The 15,529-nt window shown below is 46.7% G+C and overlaps 1 protein-coding gene and 1 pseudogene across 3 annotated transcripts in view; one reads left to right on the top strand and one right to left on the bottom strand.

Moving 5' to 3' along the window:
* Positions 1-15,529, bottom strand: part of GTPBP3 (GTP binding protein 3, mitochondrial) — a 37,055-nt gene that overhangs the window by 5,738 nt on the left and 15,788 nt on the right. For all 3 annotated transcript variants that reach the window (XM_075611102.1, XM_075611104.1, XM_075611103.1), the window contains exons 4-7: positions 13,978-14,064; positions 12,092-12,294; positions 9,210-9,282; positions 7,716-7,859 (exon numbers count right to left, since the gene is read on the bottom strand). In XM_075611102.1, the coding sequence (XP_075467217.1) occupies positions 7,716-7,859; positions 9,210-9,282; positions 12,092-12,294; positions 13,978-14,064 (507 nt within the window). The remainder of the gene's footprint in view (positions 1-7,715; positions 7,860-9,209; positions 9,283-12,091; positions 12,295-13,977; positions 14,065-15,529) is intronic.
* On the top strand, positions 14,722-15,444 carry LOC142501003 (large ribosomal subunit protein uL6-like; annotated as a pseudogene).

The raw sequence follows: 15,529 nt of genomic DNA, 5'->3' as shown, positions 1-15,529 counted from the left end.
TGAATTTATTACACTATGAGAGTTGTACGCTGTTTGTTCTTTGTTCTATATTAGAAGACTAGTGACCAGATCATCACCCCACTGCTTATCTAGCGTTAATTTGCAGATAAGCTGCTTGTTTCCGCCTTTGCTTGTTCGGGTATTAAAAGTCCCCATAAATATATTTTTGCATTAGTTCTCACACTACATACTGGATTACACCTTAAATCCCTTTACTGTTTTCACGTCAAATTTTTGATCACGTACAACGTTTTCTCTCTCACCTATACACTCTTCCCTACATCTCTGCTGTGCTTTCTCACTATTCCCCTGCTAGACTCTTGCGCTCGGCTCATGACTGTCTCCTTTCTGTCCTTCCACCTCTACTGCTCTCAGTGCCCCTCGCCTGTATAACTCCCACACATTCCAAGCACTGTCTCTCCCCACCTTCAAGTCAAACCTAAAAACCCACCTTCTGAATGAAGCGTTTCAGTAGCCTGGACTCCACACCACTGTTCTCACACCCACCGAGGCACGTACCCACCATCAAGGTCAGGCATTGCCACCCACTACACTCTTTGTCCCTTTTAGTCTCCCAACATCCCACATAGATTGTAAGTTCTGCAGGATAGGACTTCCCTTTCATGTGCTTGTACATTTGATGCACTTATTGTTTGAAAATGCCCAGTATTATAATAAAATATATATATATATATATATATATATATTAGCTATTATATATATTTTTACAGCGCTGTATACATTGCACGTATATACAAATACGCATAAAAAATATATAACATTATATATATATATATATATATATATATATATATAAAAATAACCAGCACCGATTGCTGTTTTAAAAGTATTTTTCTTCATCTTCCAAATCCCATGGCATGGAGCTCTGTGTTTTCTCCATCACCTTTCGGCCCCTTCCGACCGCTCCCTTTGCTAAAAATAAGACGTTTGTGCCTGACCCTATAAACCAGGAGCCGCTAGCGAATAATTTGAAGGGTCATATCCTACAACGTGCATTATATTTACACTGAGGAAATCTTCAGGGACAGGAAACTGCGGTTAGGCTGAGACCGGTGTTGCTTGTACATTTCAACCCCTTCCCTGCCAGGGGCGGGGGACCTTTCTGGCAGTGAAAGGGTTAGAAATCAGGCAGACAGAGACATTATTCCTATGGTGTCAAATCCTCTAGCAGTTTCCCAAATCATAATTTCTGCAGGGCCTCTCAAACATGACGCAGGTGGGAATGTTCCAGGCAATGCCTTCTTACTTAGCCAATATCTCTGCACCGACGGGGGTCCTTGTAGTAATCTTCTTTATGGTAAATATGAGCAGAGAAGGTGTTAAACAGCTGAGAGTTTGCACCTAAGTGCCACTCCAGTAAATGTTGCAAAGTGGGACAGCTGTTTTAAAGCCTGGACAGTATATGAGAAGCAGGGGCACGTCGTTCTCATTATGTCGCAGAGATATATATCACGTGTGTGTATATCTACGTATGTGTGTGTGTGTGATATATGTATGTCTTTATTTATTTAGCAACAGGAAAGATGATCCAGGGCTCCACGGGTTTTTAGCAAAATAATTTATTCATAATACACAACGTTTCGGCCTCACTCAGGCCTTTGTCAAGTGACTGATTACCAGTCACTTGACAAAGGCCTAAGTGAGGCCGAAACGTTGTGTATTATGAATAAATTATTTTGCTAAAAACCCGTGGAGCCCTGGATCATCTTTCCTGGTGCTGTATACTTGGATTGCTGCAGATAGGCCATCCTTGAACCAGGAGCTCCGGCATTGTGCGCAAGTATCGCATTTTTTACATTTATTTGCACTCTTTTGGTGAGCTACATACCCACATACCTTTATATATATGGCGCCATTACTGTACATAGCGCTTCACAGTTGTAATACACGTGACAATCATATAAATAACAAATAATACAAATAACAGATCATGGGAATAAGTGCTTCAGACATAAACGTAACATTTAGGAAAAGGAGCCCCTTTTTAGAAATTAGTTGTCCGTGACAAAGAAGACCTGAAGAACTACAGACCAATCAGTCTACTTCCAATCACGTACAAGATTTTTATGAAGATACTCATTAATCGGCTGTAAGAGACTCTGGACTTTGTGCAACCTAAAGAACAAGCGGGATTTCGCATTGAATGCAACACAATGGACCACATCCAAGTCATACAAGTAGGGATTTCTGGAAGTAACGAATACGATCTACCGCGCATTTTAGGACTTGATGATTACAAAAAAAGCATTTGATTCTGTCTACCCCTCTGCGGTTTTAAATGCATTAAGAACACCAAGCATTGAAGAAGCGTACATCGATATTATAAGGAACATTTACGAGAATGCCACATCCACCATTAGATTACATGAAGATACAAGCAAGATAAGGATCAGCAAGGAGACACCGTGTCACCAAAGCTTTTAACAGCAGCACTTGAAGAACTGTTCAAGACATTGAATTGTGAGAAAAGGGGAATGGATAAACAGTAAGTACTTGAGTCACCTATGATTTGCAGATGACATTGTTATTTTTGACACAAGTCCAGAAGACCTCCAGCAACAGATCAGAGAACACGCCAAAGCAAGTAAGAAAATGGACCTCCATGATCCCTGCCAGACCAAAGTGATGTTCAACCAATGTGTAGAACAAGATGTCGAAGACTATGTCCACCTCGGCCGGCTAGTAATAAAGATTGGGAACCTTCAGAATTAAATCAATAGGAGAATAAAGATGGGATTGAGCGCATTTCAAAGAAACAAGATAATCTTTCAATAGAACCTTCCACCATGCCTCAAGGAGGAAAGTTTACAACCAGTGTATTCTGCCCGTGCTCACATATGGATTTGAAACTTTAATCACACAGGAACCTTAAATCAAGGTTGTCTTGGTAAAGTTACTACGTGAATTGAAAAGTTGATGAATACAAATATTTTCCATTTTCATTCATTCAAGTGCCTGTTGACTTTTTGTTTATATATATATAGCACCTGTCCCGTCCAACGGAAGATCTGGCCACTACATGGGTATTTTCCCTGGTGCTGTGAGCTCACCTGAGTGGTACAGAAGGCCCGAAGGCTCCGCTGGTGTCATTTGGGAGCAGCAACAGGGCAGGCTTTCTCTTAGTTCTACTGTGCAGAGCCTCCATCCCATAAGGATCCAGCAGGATGCAGGATGGTCCTCAATGGGCAATCCTTCTCTCCAATAACTGCACATCATAGTGGGTCCAATGGGAGCTTTATTGCATGACAACATGGTTATCCTCCAGCCCTGGAGCAGACCCCAGGGGCTTGAGGCCTCCGGAGCCCCTCCTAATCTCATTAACCCTCTTTCAGGGAGAAGGGTATCCCACTGTCTCAACACAACATTTGGTAGAGTGTCAGCTTTAATACCCAGGGGGGGGGGGGCTTGTAATCCTGCCCCATAACAGGGCAGGTACTGACAGGCCTCACACCATATACATGTGACCCAGTCAGTATCCTTCCCAGATATGACACTATCTGCCGCAACTGCACCCGAACACTGCCCATTCCTATCATGACCTATAGTGTTGAGTCAAGTAGAAGGCTATAGCCAGGGGCACTTGGCTACATCCTTCATCTGGTAAAGATCTCCTCACGACCCCACATGAGGAGCATAATTATGCACCATCAATAATTGTGCCGGCCCACAGAATTATAAAAACACATGGCATTACAATATATCAAAAATACAATGGTGGCATAACTGGTTAATCCTAACCAAGAGAACCTTTTGCACAGGTGCAGTACAGTCCCTGCTGCAATTACCTCCCAACTCAATATGCAGTATATCCCTGCTGTATCTCCCTTATCAATCCACAGTACCGCCCCTGCTGTATCAGTAATAATGATTAGGGTCTGGCTCAAAGACAGGCTACCCTCCGGCCCTATCTCTAGGCTACTATTATACTGCCGCACAAATTCTGCACTTCGTTCTGGGGTATATTCTCCTTCCTTCCACCAGTGATCTATCTGGTCATGCCATACAGATATAAAATCGGGTTTTCCCCATATGAAGCACGTACTCCATGAACATAGGATCCCACAAGTCCAACTCACAAGCGGACACTGAAAATCCATGGACATCCTGCGAGGACAGTGGGGGACGTAAAAAGGGTCTACGCTCCCTGGTAAACCCTAGGGCCTCCTCCCAATACACTGGGGCATCAACAGGAGGCGTGACATGGGATTGGACCAGCACCGCAATTTCCTGGGTCCCTTCTTTGACGAGGGAGGAAGCGTAAAGTCCTGATGTCCCCATAACCTTTGGATGGTCTCGGCTAAGAGCCGTCAACAGCAAAACAGCATCCTCCCTATGTGGCAGTGGGAGGTCGGCATCGGCAGTCTCAGCATCACTCACCACTAGGGACAAATCAACCACCGGAGAAGGAACGCTGGAGGTACAGGCCGGTACCTCGGAAGTGGACACCCCTGCTTCACTCAGCTGGGCTGTTGGACCCGAGACGTTCTGCTGGGCTGTGGCACCTGCAACGATCAGTGGGACTCATGCAGTCGCAGGAACCTCCCGACATGGAAGTAGTACCCCCGCTCCTTCATGAAGACCCTCCGCAGCCACCGATGGTCTTCTCTTGGGCGAAGCCACTACAGGAACCACCACAGGGTCTGGTGGCGGTAGATCCACATCCTGGTTGGCACTAGTGGTCAGAAAAGCAGGTCCACAGACAGGAGCACTCCCCCTGGAGGACATCACCCCGAGCTTAGGACTCGCATCAGTATGTTCCCCACACAGGGCAGCACCTGCACTCCTTTGTTGTGGGTAAAATATCTTGTATATCATGTCCATATAAACTGGCTCCGCACTCGCCGGAGCATTACCCATCAGCATCTGTAATCGGCGGACCAGTTGATAGTTACCCAGCCCTTCGTTCAGATGAAGAGCGGACATAGGCAGAGTCCAGGCCTCCCGCACGGGCCAAAAGTAGGGCACATCACACCGGGACATGACTTTTATCCCTCCTCCAGGGCAGGCACACCGTGGGCACAGGAGCTGTAACGTATCTTGGCCCTCAAGGGTAGTGCAAAGTATCCCTCTTGGTAACTCAAACAACTGGGCCTGGATATTATCCATTTCAAGATAGCTGGCTGTGAGCTGGTCACACATCGGTCGTGCTGGATCAGAGAACACGTGTGTCTGGGCTTTGGTGGGCTTGGCATCCGGTCACACCCCATACTGAGCCGTTGGCTCTTCGACTCCTCCCTCTGTTGAAATCAGGAGTCCCAATCGGAATAGGGGGCGCGGCTGTAGATTTTGGCGCCAATCCCAGATATTTTGCAAAGGTGAGCTTGCATCTTGCAACTCACCAGGCAGTTCCTCTTGTTGTTCGGCGGGAACCGCGATCAGATTCCAGGTTCCTCCTCAGGATCCTGAACTCTCCTCCTTTAGTGCCTGCGATCAGCTCCATCTTGGGGGTCTGTGTTTCAAGTGCCCACACCGGTTGGCATACTCCACAGGCACTTTCTTCCTCCCCGACAGCAAGCGGATAGTTCCACTGTGGGGGTGCTATCTTTCAAATCACATCACCCCTGGGGCGTGTGCTGCAGTGCATCCTCGGCTGATATGGTGGTGTTCAGGCACTTCTCAACCCTAGAACGTAGCAACATAAAAAGGCACCCAACAGAGAGTCCAACGCGGGGTGCTATCTTTCAAGACCATCCCCTAAAGGCATACTCACTGCGGCACCTGTCACAATACGGGGTGGTTCATCCACCTCTCCTCCGTTGGAAGTAGAAGGGACCCGGCCCTGATACAGTGTAGTTCAGACACCTCTCAGATCTGCATGACGTCCCGGACAAGATAAAATTATGGCCTTGATACAGTGCGATTCAGGCACCTCTCATGCAGCAGCGGGTGGGGTTGCATCGGGAGCGGGTACCATCCGGGGGTACCCCGCTAGCAACCGACTGTGAACGCTCTGGCCTGGATACGGTGAGTTTCCCCATTCACGTCTCCTTCAGCAGGTCTCCCAGCCATACTTTTCTGCTCCTGTTGCTCATCACAGCAGCGCCTCCAAATGTAGCACCTGTTCACCTCCCTCACGGAAGATCTGGCACTACATGGGTGTTTTCCCTGGTGCTGTGAGCTCACCTGGGTGGCACAGAAGGCCTGAGAGCTCCGCTGGTGTCATTTGGGAGCAGCAACAGGGCAGGCTTTCTCTTAGTTCTACTGTGCAGCGCCTCCATCCCATAAGGATCCTGCAGGATAGCCCTCACGGGCAATCCTTCTCTCCAATAACTACACATCATAGTGGGTCCAACAGTAGCTTTATTGCATGACAGCATGTGCTGCCATGGTGGGACTCCAATTCCTAGCCCTTTTTCACCTCACCACACCATGGACCTGCACAAAGCAGCAGCTGAAGTACAGGCAGCTGCTGAAGTACAGGCGTACAGTATGCAGCAGTCTGCGCCACTGGACTCTGAACTACAACCCCATGCTGAATATTCCCCATCACTACTCTTCGTGTTACTTCCCCTACATACTTTTTATTTATTGTTAGCTCTTCGGGGCAGGGACCTCCTTTCCTATTGTCTCATATTGTGTTTTTGTATCGTATTGTCCTCCGTGACTAAAATATTCCTAATATAGGCAGCACCATCTTGTGGCCATGTGTAGAATTACAAGAAGGGAATTGCACGATAACTAATGAGGAATCTTGTGATGGGATCTAATTATCAAGCTCCAAGAATGTCATTTAAAATGTTAGAATTCAATTTCATTCGGCATCTCTTAGCGTTAATGGGGAGCAGTAGGAGTTCTAGGGAGCGGTTATATGAGGCAATAGGAGATATAGGGAGGGGTTATATGAGGCAATAGGAGTTATAGGGAGGGGTTATATGGAGCAATAGGAGGAGTTATAGGGAGCAATAGAAGCAGAGGTGCTAACATCTAAAGCCAATGATTATTTACACAGGATAGCTATACATAGATATATATCTCTCTCTATGGTGAGAGGAGCGTCTGAACGGCAGGAGGAGGAGTGTGTCCTGCGATCGATACACAGAGTTTCTACCGCGACCATCTGGCCCCCCTGCTCAGAGACGATTTACTACTCCACACCGGAGACAGAGCTGGTTACCTGCTGCAGTTGTTGGCGAATGAGTTATTATCTCATACATGCGAATATTACTTAGCCGTTTGTGAGTGCACAGTTCATTTTTTAATTCCAGTCCCATAAATATTTTAACCATACTACACTATAAGTGCGCCTGTTTTCTGTTTGTTTCTGTGTGTGTGTATATATATATATATCTCAATTCCCTTACCAGAGTGCAAATTTGGGCTTATGATGAGAAAAATAGAGGGAAACATCTGATAAACATAAATGTTCTGTTCCAGCCAAACCAGGAGAAGGTTTATTTATCTCATAAACCAAGACAGTGTATAAGGAGAGGGTGCAACAGAGCAGCATTGAGAAATGTGCGTGTGAGTGTGCAGTGTGCAGTGCAGGACTGGCAGAGGGAGCTGCACAGCGAGACTGAGGTACAGTGACAGACGTGCCTACGTGTTAGAGGTCAATACAGGAATAACAGTGTGTGGTGCCTGGCAGAACTGAGGAGCAATGACAGCAGCCATGTGTTTGCTTTCCTCAGTACAGGGCAGCACAGAGCCGTGTATACCAGGGTTCAGTGAAGGTGATTGAAAGGCTTATTGCTCACACATGGTATTCAGCAGACTGCTCTTCCCCGCGTTCGTTGCTCCGGCTATAACCACATGAATCCCATCTCTCAGCCGCTCACCGCGCCGGCAGTCCCGGAGATGTTCCTCCAGCTCCCCGCACAGCGCCCTCACTGCCGAGTCAACTGCAATTACATTACAATGCAGCATACTGTATAACATTCTGCTATTGGTGTCTCCCACAAACGCCCAAACCCCCACGCATAGAAAGACCATACACAACACTATATAAGGGGGAGGAAGGGGGAATACTCGGTTATGGTGTACATTTACTAAGTGGTGCTATGCCATAAGACACTTTGATAGGTGAATAGGGAATAGGGGGATGGTGTTTAAACGCATACTGCACCACCTCTCAGTAAATATGTCCCTAAGGCAGGGGATCACAACTCCAGACCCCTACCCCCTGCCCCCGACAGGTCGGGCTTCCAGGATATCCCTGCTTCAGCACAGGTGGTTCAGTCAGTGGCTCAGTCAAAGACTGAGCCACCTGTGTTGAAGCAGGGATATCCTGAAAACCAGACCTGTTGGTGGACCCTACCCTAAGGGGATACTTCTATGTATTTTCTGCTGGAAATATCCATGGATTTCATGGGGGACTCTTGGCTAAAATCAGCTTCGGGGTATAGACATAACTAGCTGATAATACCCGGCGCCGCCCGGGAATTCTAAGAAACCAAAAATTACTGAGCTTTATAAATGGATAATTTCATATTTTAGTTAATTAATGCAAAATCCCCTGCTAAAACAACTCCATCCATAATCGTTTCATTGGCTATGAAGTGTTTATCGAGAACCTCTAATGCAGGGGTGAGCAATTTATTTCAGGGGGCGCGGCGGTTACAGAGGCCCTGCGCTCTTCCCCAAGGCATTTCAATTAAATGCCGAGGAGCGTGCGAGAGGCACTCACTTACCTTGTCTCCGACAGCTTCGGGCGACGCGGCGGCAAATTATGCAGCTGGGTCACGTGACTTCCCATGACCGCGCGGTGTCATTTGACGCCACCAAAAAGGTAAGTGGGAGCACGAGCACTGGAGGAGAGCAGGTAGGGGGGGCAGCACCAAATGTTTGTGCACCCCACTCTAATGCGTGTTTGTGGGACATTGTGCACTCATCCCAAACAATGATCTCGCACTCTTGAAGAACTTTGGCTGCTCCTGTATTTTTGCTAATGTTGCAAATTGGATTTTCGGTGACCAAAATTAAGTGGTAGCTTGAGGGTTGTGTGATGGGATCATGTCATTTGTGATGTCATATGTGAATTATATCCAAAACATAGACAAAACCCTGATCCTTGATCTCAGGAACCATCATGAAAAATTTGGTTATGATTTCTTAAGAGGTGTCCAAATGCATAGCAAACAGACAAGCAACTTTCCAAAATATATAGTAGATAACACCCCAAGCCTCTTTATCTTCTGGTTATATGATAGTGCTGGGAGAAGCTTGTGTGCCGTTTAGTCTGTATATTTTACCTTGTGTTAAGACGCCCTCTTCCACGTTATCATCTTCACTGAAGTCTATATAGGCCTCCACGTGAGCAAGCGCCTGAGACAGACACAGAACAGAGATTAACCTTCAGTGACACCCACTCCCAAACAGAAGCCACCTTATCTCCCAAACAGAAGCCACCTTATCTCCCAAACAGAAGCCACCTTATCTCCCAAACAGAAGCCACCTTATCTCCCAAACAGAAGCCACCTTATCTCTCTCTGGGGTCCATGCTATAAGCGTTCATAAAAATAAAAAAAAGTGCCGGGCCATTTAAATCGCCATTTTATTTGCGTTGCTATCACGGTATTCAGAAAGCCTCGATTACCTGTGATTGCAAAATTCACAAAACGGGCGAGTAGCCGGCGGTGTAATGATCGCCTCTCTGAAAAGGCCTTACCCGGCGATTTCTTTCAGCTGCAGAGAGAGCTGCTCAGAGAGAGCCGCCTCTCCCTGCGCAAATCTCGCCTGAAATTTATGTTTTTTAATATAAATTGTATTACTAGTGTAGATGAGCAGGGGGTCTCCGGAGCAGAACCGCGTTGATTTGAGGTCCGGGGACCACCTGCTTTCCAAGATACCGGCACCCCATAACGGGGCCGTTATTTCCTATGCATTTTATTCCCACGGTCACGTGACGCGGGACATTTAAATGCATAGGAGATAGCGGCAACCCATAACGGGGTCTGTATCTCAGGAAGCAGGGGGTCCCCGGACCTCACATCAACGCGGTTCTGCTCTGGAGACACCCTACTCATCAACACTAGTAATAAAATGTATATTAAAACAGATGCTACCCACAATAAACATTAAAAACACAACAACACTAATACCCACCTTCTCTACTCCCTCATGATTAATACTAGAGGCCGCGGGTCCTCAGGTGGTCCCCGCAGGTGTGTGGGGGCCCTCGGGTTGTCCCCGCTGGCCTACGGTACCAATCCTGTGGCCAAAATTTGGTTTTCAATACATTTAAATAAATACACCGACCCCCCTCCCCAACACATACAGGACTGTAATGGGCAAAATGACTATTACCCAGATATGGATAATAGCTCATTTGACCATTATTAAATAAAACATTAGCCAGCATAAATAAAGTAAATAAACCTTTCTACTTACCCCTGCCATCATGAAGGGTGTCCTCATCAGCATACTGCAGGTCAATGCCTCCGATGCCAGCAAGAATACATGAAAAAATACTCCTAACCCCTTAGGCTACGCTTATAGTGACGACGGCGGCAGCGGCGGCGACGCGACGGTCGCTGGAAAATCAAATAGAGATAACTTCCAGCGGTCGCGACTAATCCGTCGCTCCCTCACGTCGCTCTTACTATAAGTGCACGCGACGGCAGCAATGCATTTGTTTTGCCGCAACGTTGCGTCGCTGTCGCCGGCACTATAAGCGCAGCCTTAATCACCGTAGCGGTTAATAACCGCTATAGTAATTAAGGGGTTAACCCACCCTCCCCAGAGACCCACCAGGGAGGCCTAACCACCCACCCCGTGACCTCTATACCCACCCTGTACCCATTGATTGGCATAGTGGTACATCATACCCATATAATATGGGCATGATAAGCCACTATATTAGTCAATGGTCACCCTAATAAAAAAGCATGAAGGCCAAAAATACACAATAATAAAAGATATACACAAGCACCTAAACACCCCAATTAAATAAATAAAAGCACTAGCCAATACGATGCAGAAAAAAAGCATTTTTTTTCTAAGTCCTGTCTCACCACTTCTCAGCAGGTTCTCACCACCTTCACGCCAACTTTTCCTGGCGTGAGGATTTTGGGAGAAACTCGCCATTCTAGAGCCGTGAGGCCTCGATAAGCTAATCAGGGCTACTAGAATTGCACGAGTTTCAGAACCTGACGATAAATGGCTAATAACCGCTTACTCTGCGATTTTTTTTTGTTGAAGGCTCCAAATTTTGCAGATTCAGTCTTTTATCGCCCACTTATGAGTCTTAATACTGTATGTGTTGCCTTTGTCATATTTGGGAATTCTCCAATACTTATTTTTAGATTTAAAGGTATAGTCCCTTCTAGGATCAAAATGAACTAAGATCAGTGAAACATTCAAGGAGATACATCCGTATTACAGACATTATTGTTCTTTGGAAAAAATCAATCTTTTTAAATAATGTTTTAAAGTTCGTTTTTTAAACATGGTGAACTGTCTTGAGAGGGGGTTGGATTTCCACCAGCTGCTCCCTTCTGTCTGATATCATGGTGTGTTCAACAAGTGTTTGCACAGGCAAATCCCCCCTCTGTCCTTTAGTGGCCTGGGACAAGGGGGGCTAGAGATTGAGTAACACTTGATTGACAACCTCTCACCCCTCCCATTCAGAGGCCCTGATGAAAAGACAATTCTACTTCAGTTCTAAAGAGACCAAAGCAACAAACTATTTGTTTTAAGTCTAGTTACATTTGTTTATAAAGGAAGAGAATTCGATTTTTAAGCTATTTGGAAATTTCGATTTTTTTTCTTCTCATAAACTAGAAGAGATTACCAGGAGAATTATTGGATCTTGGGAATTCCAACATTTTCGACCCTAAATTTCATCTCCGGTCACCGCGCCGCGTTTACTCCACTGCTCCCTTGCTGCAGTCTTAAAACTGACATCAAACCGTACAATTCAAAACAGCTACTTAATCACTAATCACGTTCTACAAAGTACACGCCACACATCCCAAAATAGTATCACTTGTGTGACATCCTGCACAAGTGCCCAGTCAGCACTTGCAGATTACGCACAACATTATGTACTCCACTGATGTTAACCCCTAGAGACGGACTCTGCGGTGTAGCATGGGCCGCCCCACCTGATGCTGTGCTATAGTCTCTCACTGACCGTGACAAGCCTGTTACTCCATTGCTGATAAAGTTGGCCCAGCTCCCCTGACATCTGACGCAGCGCCTGCCGTCTCTGCACCTCGGTCTCTGCGTGGATCAGGTCTCCGAGCCCCTCCACTTCTGTTAGGTCGAGCTTCCCGTTCTGGAAGGCCCTTTTGGTGAACTCGCCGGGTTCAGCAGGCCGTAGCGTTGGCACATCTCCTAGAAGTAAGAGTTGGGGGGGGTATCACAAAGTGACTGGCTTGTGACATCTGTCCCACCTAGTGCAGGATAACACTGTTTAATGTGACATAGTAACGCAAGACAGAAGTCATCTATGGTACATGGCATCTGATCCACCTAGTGCAGGGTGACCCTGTCCCTCGTAGAGTCAATGGAAATGACGAGTTGGGAGAGAAGGGGCTTTGCTTGTGCAAACTTCTGTCCAACACAGTGACATCAGACCAGGGGCGGATTGAGTGGGGGGGGACCTGCTTGACCTGCTGCACTTACTGCCCGGCAGCACCTGCGTCCCAGCTCTCCCCAGCTGCTGTGGCGGTGCCACCCTTGTGAGCGCCGGATGTACCCCCCTAAACCATGCAAAGCTGGGGGGCCCCCGAGAGCGCGAGGTGCCCAGCCGACCGATGCTGGAAGTTGACCCTGGTGGCGGCTAGTGGTCTAGCCTAACTCCCGCGTCTGGCTGCTTATAGTGGGGCCTCTGCTTGCTGCGAGGGTGGGGCCCTCACTCTTCCCGGCAATTCCTCCTCCCCCTGGCTATTTCCCGCCCAGAAGTAGGTTAAGCCCAACCTTCCGCCCGCGTGGCCAGCCGTCATCGAGCAGCACTGTCTGCAGCAGCTAACCTCTCACCTCCCACACCAACGCAGCCGGGGTCGGAGCAGGCCAATCCCCCGCCCCCAGGTAAAATTCCTTTCTAGAGGAATTAAGTCTTGGGGAATTGAGTGTGGGGAGGGGAATTGTGTGTGAGAGATGGGGGGATTGAGTGTGAGGAGGGAAGGGGGATTGAGTGTGAGGGGAGGGCAGGATGAATGTGAGAGATGGGTGGGGGGTAGAGTGTGAGAGGACAAGACCACAATGCCACCATGTCTTAAATGCACCGTGCCCCCAAAGCCTTAATCTGTTACTACATCAGACAAAAGGGAGCGGTCAGAAGAAATCAAACCCCTTCCAAATCTCAGCTCACTTTGATTACAAAATAACTTCAAATATATTTAAATATATGTATAGGTGTCAGATTGAGGAAAGGAAATAAATAATGCATCAATCACCCAGATGTGACCCCTTAAACATGTCACTTCCAAACATATTCTCATACAGAATCCCATCCCCATCCTTTGTTCAATTAGAGTGTTTGCATCTGGGCAGTTCCTTGGTTCACTACACACACACACACACACACACACACACACACACACACACACACACACACACACACACACACACACACACACACACACACACACACACACACACACACACACACACACACACACCTGATTTCCTAGTGTTTGTTCCCTTCTACCCCTTTCACCCCTCCTGTTTCCTTAAACGTATAGTCAACGTTTGGAAGTTTATCTGCTTAGAAATGTTAAAATAATAAGTAGAGGAAAAAGAAAAGATCATTTAATAACTTTAAAATGGCACACAGCAATTACTCTGATTATTTCCAAAGGAACTGCATAAATATCTGGATAACAATGTGATTGTTTGTAACATACTGTGCTGGTAACGTATATTTCATGTATTCCATGTATATATTTTCCTCAATAAAAAGTACAATTAGGTCCTTAGAGGGTCTGACCATTGAAATCCCATTGTAATGCACCTGTCTATCTGCATTGGGTTACCATACCTGACCATCCTATGGGGACATTTTTAACAACTCACCCAGCGCCTCAAGCACTCCGCTGACCACGGCTGGACCCCCGTGGACGTAGTACTCACAGCAGTCCTCCCCCGTGAAGCTACGTGGACCTGCGAAGGCACACAGAGTAGGCGGAGTGAGGAAGGTTGAAAGGTCATTGGACGTTCTCCATTAAAGGGTCAGTCCCACATGCCCGGTCAAAAAAAAGTTGTTTTACACAACTTCTCAGTTTAATCGGCTTCCTTGGAAAGACTGAATCCGCTTAAAAGCATCAATCCTGCCCAAAGTCACAGAGATGTTTTTACAAGATTCGAACCAGGTGTGGGGGGCCCACAGGTCTTTTACCTGTATCCTATTTAGGTCTGGGCTCCCCCTCCCCCCCTCCCACCCAACGATACATACAAGTTTGCCGGTGTGTAAACAAGGGATTAAAATCTAAGAGAAAGACGCAAATGATGATCGTGTGGTTTCCTATTGGCCCACGAGATTTGACTGCCATTTTGTTTCCCCTGAAGGGGGTCTTAACACTTGTAAGTACACTGGTATGCATCACTGGAACTGAAAAAAGCACATTTTATCTCCGGACATCAGGGATTGCACCTTTAAAATAACTTTTGCTTAGGTGTATCTCATGAAAAATGTTTTTTTTTACTTTTCTCTTAGCACACGAAATTCAAGCGGATCCGCTACTTATATTTATCTGTTTGACCAATAACAGCTTCATCATTACTTTGCAAACAAAGAACAATAAAAAAGACTGATAAGCCCTTTCCTCTGTCACCAGCGAGAATGAAGACCATTCTCAGCAACCAGACTGTGGACATCCCTGAAGAAGTGGATATCTCCTTGAAGGGCCGCACAGCTACTGTGCAAGGCCCCAAGAGGAGTCCTACGGAAAAACTTCAACCACATCAATGTAGAGCTCGGCTTACTGGGCAAGAAGAAAAAGAAGCTCCGTGTTGACAAATGGTGAGGTAACAGAAAGGAGCTGGCCACAGTGCACACCATCTGCAGCCATGTGCAAAACATGATCAAGGGCGTCACGCTGGGATTTCGTTACAAAATGAGGTCCGTGTACGCTCACTTCCCCATCTACGTCGTCATCCAGGAGACTGGATCGCTCGTTGAAATCAGAAACTTTTTGGGTGACACATACATCCGCCGGGCGCGCGTGAGAGCAGGCGTTGCCTGCGCAGTCTCTCAAGCCCAGAAGGATGAGCTGATTCTTTAAGGCAATGACATTGAACTTGTATCAAAGTCAGCTGCCTTGATCCAGCAAGCAACCACAGTGGAAAAACAAGGATATCAGCAAGTTCTTGGACGGAATCTACGTCTCTGAGAAGTTCAGCAGGCTGAAGAGTAAAAAAGCTTATGCATTCAGAAATCTGAATCCTGTGCTGCTTCCACCAATAAAGTCCCATTGGCTTAAAAATAAAAAAAAAAAGACTGATAAACAGTCTTACCACCAAAAACACAGTTTAACCTATTAAACATGTCACTGTCCTTCGTTCGCTTTCGTCCTAGTCAGAGACTGACCTTTTAAAGCCACTCTTCACTGCCAGAAGGGCCAACGAC

The sequence above is a fragment of the Ascaphus truei genome, chromosome 8 (assembly GCF_040206685.1).
Source record: "Ascaphus truei isolate aAscTru1 chromosome 8, aAscTru1.hap1, whole genome shotgun sequence".
Lineage (NCBI taxonomy): Eukaryota > Metazoa > Chordata > Amphibia > Anura > Ascaphidae > Ascaphus > Ascaphus truei.
Note: the sequence above shows the minus strand (reverse complement) of the source record. Positions and strands in the feature narration are given on the sequence as shown.